Source organism: Theobroma cacao, chromosome 9 (assembly GCF_000208745.1).
Source record: "Theobroma cacao cultivar B97-61/B2 chromosome 9, Criollo_cocoa_genome_V2, whole genome shotgun sequence".
NCBI classification, from domain to species: Eukaryota; Viridiplantae; Streptophyta; class Magnoliopsida; order Malvales; family Malvaceae; genus Theobroma; species Theobroma cacao.
In genome coordinates, this window is record NC_030858.1 from 2,337,816 (window position 1) to 2,357,244 (window position 19,429).

The following is a 19,429-nucleotide window of genomic DNA, read 5'->3' on the forward strand; positions in this document are numbered from 1 at the left end:
ATAAGAAAGAAGAAAAGTAAACTGTAATTCATATAATGGCATTTAGTTTATCTACATTTGTTACACTCAGTAGTATGTATTCAACATACCTTCAAACAAAACATTTGAGTGACAATCATTTAAGACCTTAATTTATAAACCTTATACTAGAAACCAAGGGGGGGCAAAAAAGAAGGAAAATTAACCCAAAAAGTAAAAATTCTGAGCAAAAATCATGCTATTATTATTATGAAAGCCTAAACAGGTGATGAAAATTTTAGGCCGGGGACACAGGAACTTATTCTGAAAGCGGACTCTAGGGTTTTCGATACGTCGCTTGCGCATGGCCGAGCAGTGGGGTCGCCGGCCGTGCAATGGAGAGCTAGATTCATGGTGACAACGATCTGGTTCTGGTTGTTGGATGCGTGAGCCCTGATAATGGGATCAACCCACACGTCAAGATGACAATCCGAGTAGCAGTAGCGGGCCCACTCCACCATGCTACGCTGCACTCCGAATTCAGCATCCGCAGGACTTTTCCCCGTCAAAAGTTCAATCAGAATGAGGCCGAATCCATAGATATCACTCTTTTCAGTGATATCTTTGCTTTCCCTGGCTTCTGCAACACAGGAAAATATGGAAAACCAAACATTAGCAAAACGTGCACGTGCATGGATTTGTAGAATAATATATATAGTAATATTATTACTATCATTGCAGCCCAAGCTTTACCGCAATATCTTTGCTTGCTCAAAGAAAAGTTCCTTTGAGTAAAGTTCGCAACCAAAAGATTTTCCCAATCCCCAATGATGTATATTTCTAAAATTTTCTACTAATTATTTCATTTCTGATGCCGAAGAATTATGGATTCTTGAATTTGGACATCATAAATATTTTCAATCTGATTTTATGGTAACATGGCATGCACCAAATAGAATAAACAGGAGCCTGATGAAACTACTCAGAAGGGCTTAAAAGTTATTGTTTGAAGTATCTAAGAGCCAGACATAATAATATCTCATAATACAAGGTTTGACTGATGAATATTTTGCCTAGAAAAATTTTCATATGCGACAGAATTGCATAATTAAGCTGGTGCATTATTACTTCCCACGGGAAATTTTCAAACAACCACCCTAAAAAAGGAAATAGTATTATTCATGTACCTGGGGCAACGTACGCCGAGGCAATGAAGCGCTTGTTTTCTACGCAACCCAGCCCAGGCAGGCCCAACGTCAGCCTAGGCTCATCTTTTCCATCGATGATAACTCGCTCCGGTGACATGTTTCCGACGAGTATACCCGGCGAACAATAAGAGTGCAAAAACCGTAGAGCTTTCGCGATGCCGATAGCAATTGTCCGCCGCCTCTCCCAGCTTAAGTTGTGAAGGATTTCACCTAAAATTTTCCCTTCTATGTACTCGTAAACCAAATATGCACCCTTGTTCGACCGACATATCCCGATTAATTTAACAATATTTGGATGGTGAAGCTTGCCAATTTGTGCGATTTCAGACCAAAAACTTGGTGGAATTGAGCTCACATCGGTCATTTCTTTCACGACAAATTGCAAATCATTTACAACCGACTTCCCTTTGAATGGCGTGCCTAATTTCTGGCCTCTAGAGATAACGTTTACTTCCTTGGCAGATAGTATAATGTCATCAATTGTAACTGACTTCGAAACCTTGGAATCAAAGAATTGCAATTCCCATATTCCATCTTCATTTTCCACTCTTTTCAGCTCCAAATTGTTTCTTCCTCGAATGAATACTAGGCCAAAAGCAGCAAGAGAAAGCAACACTAAAGCGGCAAGAGAGCAAGCAACAAAAAACCGCCAAGTTGGATTCTTAACCTTTTTGCATGGTGATAAACCGCTCGTGTCATCTCCTCCACAAAGATCATTACCGGCAACTGCACTCGCGTTTATAGCAAGAAAGGCCCCGGTAGATGGTAAACTACCATGTAAATGGTTGTAAGAAATATTTACTTGGACCAGCGATTCCAATTTCCCCAACTTTGGTGGTACTTCACCAGATAACTGATTCTCCGATAAATCAAGCTGACCAAGAACTGGCATTTCAGAGAAACCAGATGGAATATGGCCACTCAGTTGGTTATGGCTGAAGTCTAGACTCACAAGCTTCTTGCATGAAGATAATTCCTCGGGGATTTCACCAGTCAGCTTGTTTCCACATAGGCTTAATTGCATTAGTTCTGTTAAGCTCCCAAAACTACGTGGAATAGAACCTGAAAGCTCGTTTCCGGACAAGTCCAGGTTCTCAATCTTTTGTCTACCAAATGAGTGAGGCAATTTCCCGGAAAATCTGTTTCTTGCCAAATTCAGCATTTCAAGTGACGGCATGTCCCATTTTCGCTCTCCGATGTTGCCAGAGAGATTGTTGTTGGAGATATCCAAGTAGTATACGAGAGGCAGCTTTGTGAACTCTGAGGATAATTCGCCAGACAGACGATTGCTTTGAAGCCTTACTCGCTGCAAACTTGTGCAAGTGCTCAAATTCTTCGGAATGACACCTTCAAGCGAATTTGAGAAAAGAATGAGCTTAAAAAGACGACCCGAGCTGCAAAGTCCATCTGGTATTCGTCCCGTGAGATTATTGCCGGAAAGGTCGAGAACCGTGAGATTATTATGTCTTCCAAGACTTGTTGGAATCTCACCTGACAAACTGTTGGACCAAAGTTGAAGGACTTGAAGACGAGGCAAAGAAGTTAAAGCATTTGGAATTTTACCCGTAAAGCGGTTGGAGAAAAGATGAAGAATCTCCAGGTTTTGCAACTGAATAATGAGTTCTGGGACCTCACCAGATAATGAATTATCACTAAGATCAAGAGAAACCAGCTTTTTGAGACCAAAAATGGACTTTGGAATCGAACCGGTGAGCTTATTTTGGTAAAGGAAGAGATACTGAAGATCGCCAAGGTTTCCCAGGGAGGATGGGATTTCACCTGTGAGGTTGTTGTAGACAAGATCAAGATGATTCAAGGAAGTTAACATACCGATTTCTTTTGGAATTTCACCGGAAAGATTGTTATAGCCCAAGTATATCCACTTCAAGCTCTTCATTTTCCCTACTTCACGGGGAATTGGGCCAACTAATTGGTTTGAAGCCAAAGTTAAGAACTGCAAAGTGGTGATGTTTGATATCGAAATTGGAATCTTCCCCACTAAAACATTCCCACCAAGATCAAGAAACTTTAGACTATAGAACGATCCGATTTCTTGTGGGATTCTCCCTGAAAGCATATTGTTTGAAAGATCCAAGATCTCAAGGCGGGAAATGGAACCACTTGGTATTTGACCGGTGAAATTATTGTTACTAAGGTTGAGAAATCGAAGTGAAGAGGAGGAATATATATCCAGAGGAATTTCACCGTCGAGCTGATTGCTGGAGAGATTCAAAGTTTGAATATAAGGCAACTGGAAAATTGATGGGGAAACTAATTTCCCGGATAAGTTTTTAGCAGAAAGATCAACCGTGTCGACATGCGACAAATTATTGCAAGTGATACCGTGCCACTGGCAAAAGGTGGCAGAGGAATCCCATTTGGACAGGAAGCCAGAAGGATCATGGATTGAAGACTTGAAAGACAAAAGAAGCTCAAGTTCTTGACCATGGGACGCCCGAGAATTGAAGAACAAGAACATGAGCACGAACAAAAGCACTGGCGGACATGCTTTAGCTCCTTTCTTTGCCATCTCCTATAACATCTACGAAACTATTTCAGAGTCTCGACTCTGCCTCCACCAGAGATGATCTTGGATGCAATTCCACGGATCCCGAGCTGTTTTGAAAAGGCAAGAAAAGAAAAAAGAATACAATACATTAACAAAACCTTCTACTTCAGCATATTAATTATTCAAGTAATTAACTTACAATATGTGCATGAACCTGTACTCAAATAAAGCAGTCTCTAGATCCTGCACCAAATTACACCAAGCACAACGTCAAGTGGAGTGAAGTGACAGAAGCCATTAATATAAAGAAGAAAGACATATTTACAACTGGAATTAATGATATGATTGTCAATCCAAGGAGAGACTGATTAATTAAGGAACATGCATCACATGAAATCTTTATGCTAAGCAGAATTTAAATCCCAAAACGGCCATAAAAATATTGGTGAAACGTCCAGTAACGTACCTAAATGTAATCATTAGATTACAGTAAATTTCCAGGGATTAATGGGATTTTTGTCACAGAGAAGAAATTAGGAAGATGAGAAAGCAGAATATAGTTTGTTTTTTTCTTTTTTTTTTCTCGGATGGTAGGGTGAGAGAGACTTAGAGAATAATAGAGTGTATAAATAGATTGGTGGTCGGAAGGGCATGGGAAGTGGGCATTGAATTAAGAGATATTTACGACATTGCAACTTGACTTGCCTTTGAATGATGTCCTGAAACACGAACGGTTTGAAAGGGGAAACAGGGACACATGTTGGAAAAGCCTCTGATTTTGTCGGATATTACCAAAATGCTCTTTTGACTGAATTGGGATAGTGACAAGGATTTCTGTAACCGTTGAAAAGCTTGATCAGAGCTTTCGTTTTGATTCATTTATGGCCTTTGATGTTGTACTTATTTACTAGAATGTGACTGACACATGCTTTGCTTGCCTTTTTGTACAGATAGAAACTTCATTTATTTAGTATTATATCATAGCAGTTGGAGTAAAAAATGATGTTTACTGAATGTAAAACCACATTCTTTTGAGTCATGTTAAGTGGGTAATTATTGGCAATGATCAATGGTTTTTTTCCTGGTCAAAATTAACTTTTAGACGAAATTCTTGGGGCAGCAGGATGTTGGTCACAGACCAAGAGGAATGATAATACTTGTACTAGTACAAGGGACAAAGGAGTGAGATTAATGTAGTAATGTTATAGCCAGTGTTAGCAGCTATTCATGCCATGTGCTGGTTCTGGATGTTAACGCGGGCAATGAATATTATTAGTAGTGGGATTGATATTTGGAATGAAGTGTCCATTAACCTAATTAGTACTAATAATATTATTTTTTACATAAATAATTGTATGGATGTATTTAAAATTAAATTTTAATTAGAATCTCGGTTAAATAAAAAATTAGGGTTTAAGATAATATACGTAAAAGGTTTATTTTATATGGGTTTATAGTTGATACACTTCCAGCATATAAATTCTATACACTATTAATAAACTAAATGTTATCATTTTATTTATTTTTTACTAATATTTTTTATTAATTTTTTTAAAAAAGTAAAAGTTAATATATTCATTATACCGGAGCTACAGGTGCTCATGCAAGTCTCTAGACTAGCAAAATGGCAAAAGACTTGTTACAGTAAATTAATTACAGACCGCAAGCATCCCTAATCCAGGCTCTGAAACACTGTCTTACAAGAAAAAATTATAGCATAGCCAAAATCCATTTGAAAGTATATTTTTATAAGATTAAATGATAGTGTATAGATATTATATATTAATAGTATATCAAATATAACTCTTATAATTGATATTTAGGTTTATGTAGTGGATTTTAAGAGGGAATTAAACAAGGAGGGAAATGTATTAATTGAAATTAAAAGCTAATACTGATTAACTAGACATGAACAACCTAAATGAAATCATTTCTGGGAAATGAGAAGTGGTTACATATATTTGGTAAGTTTTAGGGTCGAGAAGGGGTAACATGGAATGAGAAATATATAGACTGTCTTTGGGTAAACAAAAGGGGGGCATTAACGTTTCCCTATCATCATTTACGACAAGTCTTGGTTGGGAATTCTCTAATCATTAAAGCATTCTACTGATGTGTTGTCATTGGTTATTTATAAGACTTTGTCAGAAGAAATTATGACAAATTATTAATTCAGATATTATTCTCTCCTTCACTTGCTTTTGTCATCAATATATCTTTAACTGATCATGGTAAAAGAAAAAAAAGGAAAGAAACAAATGGGTTTTGGATTGTAATTCTACTGCAGAACTGAGGGTCTACTTGGCAGGAGAGAAAAGGGAATGAATCAAATGAGCCTTCACTGGGGTACGTAAAAGCAGAACTCTTCAACCCCTTTTGTTTGGACTCTTTATATAATTATCTTGGATTCTCCCCCCTCTCAGCAAAGAAAAAAAGGGGGGAAAAGAAAGAGAAAGCCATCACCCTTTTAGACAGAGAGTACAAGCAAACAGAAGGAGTTACGATTAAGTGAGAGCGAGCAAGGCAAACAGGAATAAGAACGTAGTGGGGTTGAATGTAAAAAGTTGAATAAAAGCAAAGAAAGAGAGGAATTAGTCACGTAGGCAGATAGATAGAGAAGAGGGCATATGGTAAAGCGAAGGAAAAGCAGAGGAATGAAAAGAAAAGTTAGGTGTCTTTACGTTACACTAAATGCTCGTGCGCTCTCTCTCTCGCTCTTTCTCTGGGGCTTTAAGGGACCCCACCATCTCTTTCTCGAAGGAATATACAGTGTGTGGTCTTTGTCACACCCGGCATGCTTTCTTCGTTCTCCATTTTCTAGGGTTTTACAACAACCTTTCTCTCCTTATTAGCCTTTGTTAGCCTTGCCCCTTTGGCCTAGTCCCTCCCCCTCTTGGGCAATTAAATTAAAACCCCTGATTAAGTCCCCTTTTCCTATCAAATAATTGATGCATGTTAACAAAATATATATGTATGTTGTACAAGTAAAGGATTATGGATATCTGTATTTGTGTCTTTACGTGTGATTTATTGCTATCCCACTTCATGACTTCCCCCTTAAAATGGGGTAGAAGAATATTGTACAGCTCTTCCTTAATTTTGAATTAAATTCCCAAGAAACCCCACTTTTTGAGATTTATATACTATATGATATTACATGTAGTACATAATCAAAGAGAGCATATTCATTTGGTTTGTTAATTTTATACGTAAGTGCGATGAATATAATCCCACTACGTGAATGGAATTGAGGGGCACGAGGAGTCCATGACTCTAGTTTTGGTTGTCTGAATTGAGGGGCAATTACCGGCTTGTTTTGGGCATAAACTTGGGGCGGGAATTGTGCTTGGTAAGAAGGAAAAGGAGGACATCTGCTGTAATAGCTAAGCTTTAATGCCCCAGTTCTCACACACAGTTCTAAAGGAGCTAAAAACAGAATTAAATCTAGCTCTAATATCTCCAGCAATCATCTGAAAGACAGCTTTAGAAGCCTTAGATTTAGTAAGATACTTCTCGGCGTTATGTTCCTTTTAATTATGGTAGATACATGTAGTCAAAGTTTTTTCTTTAAAAGCAAATTTCATGTATGAAAATTTGGAAAGAATTACACAAATGTTGACTAAGTCTATTACTATGGCTGTAGACTCTATGCGAAATCACAATTCATTCTAAATGTGCTATCAAAATTAATTTAAAAAAAGTAGATAAAAGTTAGAGATTTTTCATTCAAAAAATGAAAATATCATATATATCTTAATAAATTAATGAATCCTAATAATACTCTTTTAAACTACGAGAGAAGTCGAATTCATCAATTATTCTTAATCTTAGTGGAACTCCTGTCATCGACTGATGATCATATACGGTATGGGCAAACCAATTGTCTTACATATTGTACTAAAATAGATTATTTTCATGTCTTATGCTATAGTTTTAATATAAGAAGGTGGGCTGATCTCAAATGCCTGATTCAGTTCAATATTCTCTTTGTAAGACAATATTATAAAGTTGATTTACACCAATATGCTGTAAAGGGCATTAAGAACTATAAATCCAAGAATAGGTTTTAGTGCTTTCATTTGTCCTTGTACTAATTAATGCCTCACTCACTTTTGATCTTATACTTTTCTTTTGATCCTACATATTTTATTTTTACTTAAAATCTTTTTTTTTTCTTTTCATCCAAACGATCTAATGAGGCATGCATGACGTGGAACCGACCCATATCCCTTGAATAAGGGTCTCGACCCTCTTTTGAAATGGTTGTAGGGTTTCGTGTTCTTAGTTAGTGGTCCAAAGTGATCGATAAGGTTTGAAACTTTAACATTACTTTGGCTAAAATGACTATTAGCAGGAACTTGGATATCCACTTTCTTTCCGCAAAGAATAAATTTTCTATGCATTGTGATCAACAAATGTCGGGCGTAAGGGTCCACTCAGATTATAACGTGGATTATTAGGTTAGTGAGTCAAATTGAAAGGTCACATGGCAGCCTGAAACCAGTGTCACACACCCTGTATCAAAATTGATGTTCTTCATCCAAATAAACAAAAAAGTTACTGAAAATTGTAGGCAACCTCTCAATCTCTTTCGCTGTGCACATGAAACCCATCAAGGAACCTTTCCCATTTGATGATTTAAGTTGAAAGTGGGAATGACAACAGAAACTAGCTACCTAGCTAGCTTTTCATCAGGGGACTGCGTGCATGCCTGCACGATTGAAATTGGTTTGGGGTCTTTGCTTTATCAGCTCTAGTTCTATTTCTTTACGTAGCACTCGGGGGAATGAACAGTTCCGAGTTTGAAAAAACTTTAATTGGATTAACTGTCTTTTTGTGGTTGAACTGAAAGGAATCTCTTTCGGACCACTATATGAATTTATATACAAAGTATATTACTTTGCTGGACAGGAATCTGGGGTTCAAAGTCTTTTTGCGATCCTTCTACATATTCTACTAGCTAATCATGTCACGTTCCCCAATTTGACATTAAGAAAAGTTTAACCGACCATCCTTTTTAGTTGCCGGCTAAATTATCTAGCTTTCCTTTCTAATAGTTTTCTATGTTAATTTTTATCTTTTCTTGATACAACAAAGTTCAAATTTGATTTAAAAGACAAAAAACCTTTATACATACATAAATAAACTTTAATCTATCTTTGGGTTGAAGAGTTTATAGTGTACAAAAGAGATGGATTTTGAAATTTTTTGTTTCATGGTAGTTCAATAATATTTAATTTATTATACTGCGAGAAACCATGATGTAGAGTATAGTTAAAAACTTAATTTTAGGTTTAATTTATGGAAAAAGAGAATTAGTAAGCCTAGTTGCCTTCTTGAGTCTAATTAGCTCAGTGTCAATTTCATGGTGGACACTCTGATTTGAATATTTAGAAGAGTAGTCCAATCAAATGACTTAAATATTCAACTGTTTTTAGAAAGGTCGGTCCATCATTCACGCTTTTAAACCCTAAAGTTTGAGTCTATCACACGTGTGGGCTGTTCACGTTCCATATGAGATTTTGCACCAACTAGGGCTTACTTTGCTTAATTTTGCACAATAATTTGGGGATTTGAGAATTGGGGCCGTCAAACAATAATGACGCTCGAATTATGAATACGAATGAACCTCTTATTTTAGACTGAGGTCCTACTGGTATAAGTATCGTTTGGATGGGGCACAGCTTTCGAATCTGTCAAGCTCAATATTAAGCCCATTACCATTCAGTTGAAAGCCTGCGTTGGCCACAAGGCTAAGCCCTTTTCTGTTCAGTCTATAGCCCAAGGAGAAATGGATTCGGGCTTACTCTTTTAACAGGAAAGAACGAGGATAATGCAACTATCACTGTTTCAAGTTCTATGGTGCAAATCTTTTTAGTTGTTGAGCTTGAAGTTTCTTGATGATGGCAACTTTCAAGCGTAGCTGAAGTTTCCAAATGTATATGACAGTCATGCCACCTATATTTTTTGGCATCCATTCATGATGACCTCAGGCTTTCAAGGAAGAAATAGGGACAGGAGCGATTGATTTCACCCCGCAGACAAAAATGAAGCTAGCTGTTTAATGTGATATAGAGGAAAGAAAAGTAATGGATATTGTAGAGATGTTCACCTTAGTTACAACTATATCCTATTACATTGAAGTTCCCAATATACGTTGACAACAACAAGAGAAATTGCCAACTTGTACGAATCAATTCGTCATCCTATGGAGGAAAAGCATCAAATGGATTAAACCAATTAGTGTTTGAAATCGATCTTTGGGACACAGCTACTGCTCCTAGCAATCTTGGGAGCTGACCAGTTCTTGGAACTTCGATTCTCGTTGCTTCTTTTTGCTATATCCCTCATTGCACAAGTCAATGAGAGCTTGGGGTTGAGTCTCGTAGTACTATTGTATTTCTGACAAAATTCCCTATGAAACCTCACTGCATCTTGCATGGCTGTCTCCGGAGCTCGACGTAACCTTTCTTTTACAACCTCAGAGCAAAGGCCGCAGACCCATATGCCACAATGGCAACCCCTGACTCTTGTGATGTAATCCGTGGTGCAATCCTCTTTGAGTCCACAGCATTCGCATTCTGCTTGCTTCAGCAGTTGATCATCAACTGTAGCAGATTCTAACGCTGTATACTTTTCGATTTCCGAAGAAACATCAGACACCGCCTTCCGAAGAAGCCTTTGCTCACTCTGTAGGAAGACAGAGAATTATGAATTCGAACCAACGTAAAAAACGAATAGTTAAGAAGAAAAAGAAGCAATAATATTGTAACAAAGGCTAAAAAAATGAATACCATGACTGAAAAGAGTTTGGGATGATTCTTTAATTGGTTACAAATCTTGGCTTGAAGGAAGCAAATTTATTTATGCGTATTAGGGTTTCAAATTAAGATATATATATATAAAGAGAGAGAAGAAATCAATCAACCGTACTAGATTGAGGGAGGTACATACGTCTGATCATGAGAAGGTCTAGCTGTTCAATACCGTTAATCTTTTACACTTTACAGGCAGAAATATCAGTGTTCTCTTTATCTATTGATGTGATGAATCACTTTTCATGCCATAAAACACTACCAAATGGTACCACTTGCAGGGACATGTTGTGCTGCTATTTGGAGGAGCAGATAGCGATGCGAGATGTTACGGGGAAAGACTACATGCAGGCAGGGGGATTATTAAAATCTAAAGATGCCCTTTATCCATGTGTTTTTGCCGAAGGTATGGAATTTCGAATTCTCGTGCATGACCATGCATGCACACTCGTGAAGATTCACGAGCCCCCGTTTCACTGTAATTTATATGTTGGCATTCGGATTCAATGTTTGCAAAATTTATATATATATAGGCGTGGAAGCATCTCTATCTATGAATTTTATAGTCATCCTAGAATTATAAATCAAAGTCATTATTACGGGTATAATTCAATGCATATATATATATATATAGCTGTATTGGAAACTATAGTCAAAATCCAGGAATATCAAACAAGGAAGATTTGGATTTGAATTCCCTTGTTTAGATTATTAATATTTACTCCATTAATTATACCTAACATGTTGTCATGTAGTTGATATAGTTGCAGCTGGCAGATTTGTTCATATCCCAACTGCATGGATAAGGGATAGATTATGGAGATCAGAAAGAAATTAAATACTAGTGCAAAAATAGAAAAAAGTGGCCATCCGAGAGTGTGTGAAAAAGAGATTTGCATGCAAATCATGAGAAGAGAAAACTTATTAATAGTATATTATGGTCCACCATCCTATAGCTATATCTAGGACCGTAAAATCGCAAAGCAGAAGAAGAACAAGGACATTTAAAAAGAAACCCATCTTCTTTCTCGTGCTGATGATGTCCTCAGTGATGCATGGTTTTATTATCAGTTTGTATATATATTAATGGCCGCCGACATGCATGCCTCACAATGTTTCTATGCATGGCTCCAGCCATGTCATCAAGATATTTGAAGCTATGTCAATAAGTTTCTAATTATATCGTCTATGCATTTCATGCCTATATTCAGAATTGACAAGTTTAATCATAGTTATAGGTTCTTTGACTGATATTTCTTTTTCTTATGTTTCAAGGTATAAAGCTGATTGATGAAGTTTAGCCTGAGTATTAATACTTTAAATACCCATTTTTATTTATATTCTTTACTCAATAATTTCATTTAGAAATCTCAATTTTAAGTGTTTTTCCAGTAATTAATAAGTTTTTAAGCCGATTTTTTTGTTGATTCCTCTCTTTTTTTTTTCCTTGTTCCCTTTTTCTTATTGGGCCAAGATTAAGATTATTCAATCACATTTGGGCCAAGCAGGGAGCAATCCTACTCCATCTCCCTCATCGGAACCAAATTCTAGTCTTCTACTGAACTAGGCCTGCCTTCAAACTAGCCCATTGTTACAAGCCCAAGAAATCAGAAGACAGCATAAAATTTAGATCAACTGCCGATCGAATTGGCCCATTGTTCCTTTTACAAATTTTTTGGCATTTAATTTTTTCCAGTAGAAAGTTTTCATGACAAATTTCTAGTAGAAACAATGAGATCATCCTAGTACAAGTAAATTGTTGAACTCATCCATCGAATCACAAACTCTCAGAGTGCCTTGATTACCAATACATCAAGACCTCGTTGATACCATTTCAGTAGAAGACTTTGCATATAACTTGGCATTGATGGGGGTGATGGAATTCCCAAGTAATTATAGCAAGGGTTAGAGTTGTGCTTGTATCCATTAAACTGACCAATTTTAATTGAATTTTTACGAGAAGAGGAGAAGACGTGATTCAAGGCTATGAGAATGAGAATGAGAATGAATCTCCTTCCCTGTGGAAATCCAAGAATATATTGGAATTCAATTATGTTTTGATTTCCTTACATGCACTTGCACAATTTTGGCTAAATTAATTACTAACATAAATCGATTTCCACCTTAACAAGAAAGCTGAAAAAAAAAACACTCTAGCATTTGACTTATTGGTTGGTGCAAAATCTCCCTACCTCAAGAGCAAGGTTCAAATCCTTCCTCTTTCAATTATATAAAAGAAAAAAGAAAGATGAAAAACAATTATCGTTGGTCTTAAGACAACCTAAATAAAAAAGTTTCATCGTCAAGCTTGCAGTTGAGCTGATACTCATTTTAATGCTTTCCCTTCTTTCTAATGTACAGTTATAGATTGCAAAATTAAAGGTTATAGAAATCTGGGTAGTAATTTGTATAAAGGAAGCAATTTTGCCTTAGTTCTGTTCAAGGGGCATAAAAAATTTTACCTCATATTTTAAATATAAGATTGTTAAATTAAATGTTTTAAATTGTAATCAATAATTAAGTTTAAAAAAAATTGTAATCAATAAATATTTCTTGGGAATATAAGTATTTTACATATGAACGTCTTATATATAATAAAAAACATTTATCTCCTCAAATAGTTCAATCACACAAAAAACTTAAATTTTAAAAATAACAACTCTAAAATATAATATATGACGTTAAGTACACAAAAAATATTCACAAAAATTCTAAAATATGATTGCTAATTACTCGAAATATTCTGCTACAAGATAAAATCAGTTCTTTGAAGGGCAACTGATAAGTACAATAGCTAGGGAAAAGTAAGAACTTACTACTACATAGCCACAAGAGAACCCTAGAATTGATGTCCAAGAGGACTTGTTCATTAAAAGGTATCGAGTTTAAATCCTGGTGGGATTTAGAAGATGGAAAAACTCAATTTCCTAATTATGTACATAACTCAAGACTTAGTAGGTTTTCAAGTGTAAAAAACAAAAGCAAAAATTTGAGTATTTGAGCTATAGCCATCTAGTTTGAAGTTCCCTTAGTTAGAAGGTATTCTGCCTTGAATGCCATTAATCGGGTGTGTCAATTCACCTTGGTCCGGTCACCAATATCCTTGGCGATTACCGGCATACAACTCGAGCTCCTTGAGATACGACCCTTCTGCGGACCACCCTTGTCCCTAGGACTCAGAGACTTAGCCCTGACCCTTGAACTCTTCTTCAGGATTTCTCTCATTGCCTCAGCTTGGTACAGCACAGGGTGAGTCCGACCCAACCTGTTGAACCTGACACAAGCACTCATGTGCTCATTCAAGGCTTCTTCTCTTTTCCCTCCGTTCTTCTCCATCTCTTCATTGATAGCTTCGGCACAAAGTCCGCAAACCAATTTCCCCGCAAACTTGTCACGAACTTGACTAATGTACTCAGCAGTGCACTCCTCGGACATGCCACAGCACTCGCACTTGGCATCCTCGACTTCGGATATGGGCGGAAGCGTTGCGTCAATGGCTTCTTTGCCTAGTTCAAACGATATATCAGATATTGTTCTTTGGAGACTCTCCATTGAAAGCCGAGGCTTGTTGACACCGTGGCTCTGAGAGTAAGAACTAACGATATTTTTTTCCCTATTCGGTGCCATGGCAGTGGGTGTATGAAAAACAGAAATGGGAAAAACGAGTTTCTAGCTTTTCGGTGTATGTTTGGTTTCTTAGCTGAGACCAACAAGTTTCGTATATGGAACAAATGGGAGGACCCCCATGATTTGATTTATATAGATGTTGTAATTTCTCTAGGATCCTTAGGTAAAATGTATGTGGACAGCAGAAATTATTTATGCCTGCAATCAATGAGAGAGAGACAGAGAGGACCTGAAAAAGCTAGATTTTTCACGATGATATTGGAATTACGTATAGTACTATTTTAGATTTAAACACTAAAGAATTGTGTGGCTGGTGGTGGGCGGCTCCTAACTCTGTCTATAACTATACTGAGGAACTAGCAAGAGTGGTTTTGTTGAGGGGTCAGCTCAAGTGAACAACTAGCTAGCTAGTTAGAGGAAGACAAGAAACCCTGATGCATTGAGGAATTTGCTGCTGAGACGCTTTTTCTTTCCCATGAGGAAAAATTAAACATTATGGTTATTCACGAGATGGTCTACTCCAACCATACGAGTTCCAAGCGTACCTGATATCAGGAAAAAGTAACCGAAATTAATGGAATATGATTTTCTTTTATTATTGTTTTAAAGATGGTGTAAACTATGAACAACAGAGCCAATTAATCTAAAGAACTCCAATATCACGAGAAAACACATCAAAGCATGTGATCAGGGAAAGTGAAAGAGGAGAGATGGCGTTGTCATACGGAGGGGGGGTTTGCATTCACAGGGGTCCTGCAGAAAAAGGACGAAAAGTAGTTTTTGGCTTCCTCTTCGATTGAAAAAGTTAAATAAAAAGGCTTTGATTGTGTGGTTTTTGTTTTCCTGATCAGTTATTTATACGGGATAAAGCAAGAAGGATTTTGAACTTTATACGGTAAAGGTGACTGATGGTTTTAAGTTAAATGAATTCTGTTGGCCCTTTCAGGTATATAGAAGGATACTGTGCTGGGCAACAATCCTTTTCCATTTCCGTTTTTCTCTTGTGATGAATTGCATGAAGCCCATTTAGCCAATTGCCTGTTTTGCTTTAATTGCTCTGGTTTAAGCCCACACAACTCTGAGAAATCCTAGGTGGAAAGACAACTTCTTGCTGGCTGGCTATTTATTGCATTGTTAAAGAGAGCAGAGCAGCCATTAAAGCATACAGCGGTTTTTCTCGGTTTAGGCAGCAGAATTTGATGATCCACTATATTGACGAGAAAGTAATACTGAATTACAAGATTTCTTGCCAATCTGATTATGATTACAGGTGATGGGTGACCTTGCTAGAGTTAGAAACTCGCTTCTCTTTGAATGACTGGAAGTTGACAAGATTATCAGTTCATTCAAATCTTGCTTCAATTGTAACGTTAACTTTGCTAGTGTTTCTGTCATTAGTCCTTCATCTGCAGGGCTGAGCTCGAAAAGTTGAGGGTAACCAATGAGATTAACAACATTTGTTCATAGACAAAGAATTCTTTATTTTGCTTTAGAGCTCCTGGAGCAGGCAATGCAGACTTCTAGGCCTTGCAAGAAGAATCACCTTTGACCGACATCGGGCAGACTCTAAGAAAAATGAATGGTATGCCGTAAATTTCTGAGACGCCACGGTAGATCATCTGCGCCAGTTTAATATGGAAGGACTGCGCCTTTGGGCATCTGTCCAAGCCAAATGCATCTTTTAACTTTCAAGTCCCTCCGAATTTGTGACATGAACATGGCAGACTTTATTGTTTAAGTGGCCTGGCCTATACTATCGGTATGTGTCTTTCTGACCCAAGTTAGTCCTTGGGTAAAATACTGAGCCCATTTGGGGCAAAAGGGTTTGGTCCACCTGAGTTAGGCTAGACTGCCCAATATGAATAAAAAAAAAGTGAAAATATCTTTTTTCTCTCTTTCGTTTGGCTTCTCCTTTTTCCTACCAAGTATTTCATTTCCATTTAGTAGGCACAGCCTTCACCATATCATTTTCTTTGTTTAGGACCACAGGTTATATAAAATGCCAATGCAAGTTATCAAGCTGACATACACATACAGAGGTTGGAGGCTATAATTTTCGTCTGTCTTGATTCAAACTTTTTGAATCCCATGATCAGTAGTTAAAACTTGCAGTCCTACGATGTTTCCTATAATAGCAAAGTCTGTTTTTTGGTACCTAATCCCAACTTTAAGTACACAAGAACCACAGCCTGTGGTCCATTTACCAGCTTTTTCAATTTCCATCTACTATCAGGCAATACCACAGAAAAAGATGTGTTGATTGCTTGATTTTGTTAGAGAAAGAACAAACTCCCATTCAAACACATCTATCATATTCATTAAATCATCAATCACTTGCCTTATTTCATGGAGATTATTAGCTTTTTCTACTGGAGTTTGTACTCTAATAATAATTTATAATAAAGTTCAGTATAGCTCCAGTTTAGATATCCTTCTCTCCCTTTAATCGTTTGAATACACATTTCTTGCTTTATATTCACTGAATACGCTACCAATCTTATCTCAGAGTCACCATGAAATCATTCTTGCTGTTCTTTTTCTTGCTTTCTCCTCCTCCATTGTGATTAAAAAAAATGTCCCCATCTGGAAAATTACCTGCACCATCGCTTTCTCGATAAGCGACAAGAGTTCATATTTCTCCATGATGTGCACATGCATGCGAAGAACCCAACCTGCCTTCCACTTCTTTTCTTTATTTTGTCAAAGGATCGTTCCCAACCTTTGAAATTTAATTCGATTTTCAATAGGCGCATGGATATATATGGATCTGGTCCATTAGAATACAAGCCGTAAAGATAAACAAACTGAAGACAATTATCTCGCCTGCTTTTTACACTCCCAAGGATGTCGCTATAAAGTTTGGCCACAGGGGAAAAGGATGTTCTTGTCACCATTATTGGACGCCAACTTTTCATTTTGGACCATCCATTTAAATTTGTACTATTGCCTTTTCCAAAAGAGAGAGGTGGAATTAACTTTAATAATTATGTCTGAAGGTTAAAAATATGATGCTTATTGGTGATATATGGTGCATTCAAAATTGTTCCAACTTTCCCCATTATTTCTTCCTTCTGCTCCCTGGAATAATGATGATCTATCAAACCTACTGTCCTTTTAGCCCATAGATTGCAACTAGACTCTTAAACGAACAATGGCAGAACTAAGATTTCATGTTTAGGTGTGAAGAGTCGAAAATGATGTCTATAAAATAATTATATTAAAAATTAAATATTTAATAAAAATTTAAAAAAAATTAAGTGAAAAAAGTTCATATAAAAATTATATAAATAAATCTAAAAAATATTCAATGAAATCAATCTTAATAATTTACTTAAAAAATTAACTAGTATAATCATGAATAATTTAATAATGACAATAATTTTAATTTTTAAATAAATTTAACAACAAATAAAAAATTAACAAGTTTAATAATTAAAATCTCAATAGGAAGCAATTCTCTAAAAAATATTAAAGACTATTAATAAACAATTCAATGGGAAAGCAATTCCCTAAAATTAATTACAAAAATTAAATACAATATCAATAAATAATTTAATGAAGAAATAACCTTGAATAAAAAAACCTAATTGTTCACAAGAATATAAGTAAAAAAACACAAAAAAATTATAGGAAAGTAATCAAGCAATCCTTAAATAAATAAGTAATAACTAATTTTAGATGTTTAATTAAATCATTGTTTTGTTGCTTTCAACAAAAAATGATTAAGACGATAAATCCTAAATTAAAATCACAAAGTAAAAATTATTAAATAAAAAATTAAAATTAAAAATATTAAAAATAAAATAAGTAAATAAGCCAAACTTACTAATTATCATGACATGAAATAAAAAAAATTGGCAAGCAAAAATGTGTAAAAAAAATTATTTTTGTTTCTACGATATTTGGTAAAAAAAAAAAAGAAAACAAGAGATGGTGATTATGAAATTTTTAAAAAATAGAGTTTGAGAATAATTATATTATAATAGATTTTATTTTATATTTATTAAAATTAATTATTGATTGATTATTGTAAAGCATCTTACAAAATAAAAAATTATTATAGAGATAAATTTATCACATTTTTAAAAATAAAATATATTAAAAAAATTTTAAATCTTTATAAATTAAAGAGAAATTATAAAATTTTTAAAATTGTTGGGAGCCCCAGTAGGCCCCCTCCCCTCCTCCGCCTCAGCAAATACGAACAAATCAAAGAGAAATCCACTCTACTCGGAACAAATACGAAGAGCCATCATCCGACAAGCTAGCTAGCTGCCCACACTGATGGAAAATTCAAGGACCATCCATCAGTCAGCTGACACTCATTGAAAACCCATCTGACAGTCGGTTTCCAATGTTACTAGCTGCTTATCCCCTTTGGCAAAAGACAGCCAATAAACTGCAAAAGCATTAAGTTGGAGTGCAGGACTTCACCAACTTTCTCAATCATGCACCCCCCCTTTAACGCATCTTCCTTGTCTTTGAGTAAAAGATGCGAAGAGCTGTCAAATATTTCTCTAGCTTAAATATCCCATCTCGTTATGCTATCATATATGTTGATCCATGTTAGTTATTACCTAAATCAAAGGTATGATTATAATATTCATAAGTTATGTATACTGATACATTGATGCTGTAATATAACGTAGGTAAGAAGCAAAGGAAATATAGGCAAAGATGATTTCCCATACTTGCATGCATCAGTTCTTCCACCACTTTCTTAGTAAATTAAATCCTTTGATTACCCTTTCATTTTCATTTAATGCACTTAATCATCAATCTTAATTTTGTCTACATTGCATGCAAGATTTGTTTATTCTGTAATACGTTGAAAAAGCATAACCTATATATCCCTATACTTTATAGGCCATATTAAGACCCTAAACCCTATATCCTTATTCTTAATTATCTGGTATATATGTTTTAAAAAGACAAAAATCACCTTCGTTCAAATCAAAAACTTTCCCTTATCTAAACTACTTAAAACTCTTAAATAATGTCAATATTATACTAAAAAAAAGCACTTCTTAAATGAAAATTTAAAAAATAAAAAGATTTAGGGCAAGAGACCATAGGTCGCAGTGATGTTTACGTGCGTTGTGGTGACAGAAAAGGACGTGACGATCCGCTAATAAGTTGTCAATTTTCATGTCCATGGCTTAGTCCGCTTGCTTGGCTGGTTAATTAGCCATAGAAAAGAGAGAGAGAGAGAGAGAGGAGGGAACTGTAATATTATATTTTGAACAGAGCTTCGGGGTTCAAGGATGACACGTGGACGAATCCCAGTGTCGATAATCGAGAGAATTTTAGAG

The 19,429-nt window shown here is 35.9% G+C and overlaps 3 protein-coding genes across 3 annotated transcripts; all 3 read right to left on the bottom strand.

Annotated features, from left to right (window-relative positions):
• Positions 1 to 4,280, bottom strand: LOC18587988 (probably inactive leucine-rich repeat receptor-like protein kinase At2g25790). The gene is made up of 4 exons (XM_018128454.1): positions 4,142 to 4,280; positions 3,875 to 3,918; positions 1,146 to 3,782; positions 1 to 598 (listed from the first exon to the last, which is right to left on the bottom strand). The coding sequence occupies exons 3-4, from the start codon at positions 3,694 to 3,696 to the stop codon at positions 237 to 239; spliced, it is 2,913 nt and encodes a 970-aa protein (XP_017983943.1). The 5' UTR covers positions 3,697 to 3,782; positions 3,875 to 3,918; positions 4,142 to 4,280; the 3' UTR covers positions 1 to 236.
• Positions 9,916 to 10,777, bottom strand: LOC18587989. Its single transcript, XM_018126768.1, has 2 exons — positions 10,763 to 10,777; positions 9,916 to 10,365 (listed from the first exon to the last, which is right to left on the bottom strand). The coding sequence occupies exons 1-2, from the start codon at positions 10,775 to 10,777 to the stop codon at positions 9,916 to 9,918; spliced, it is 465 nt and encodes a 154-aa protein (XP_017982257.1).
• LOC18587990 lies at positions 13,190 to 14,237 on the bottom strand. The gene has a single exon (XM_007012095.2). The coding sequence runs from the start codon at positions 14,115 to 14,117 to the stop codon at positions 13,563 to 13,565; it is 555 nt and encodes a 184-aa protein (XP_007012157.2). The 5' UTR covers positions 14,118 to 14,237; the 3' UTR covers positions 13,190 to 13,562.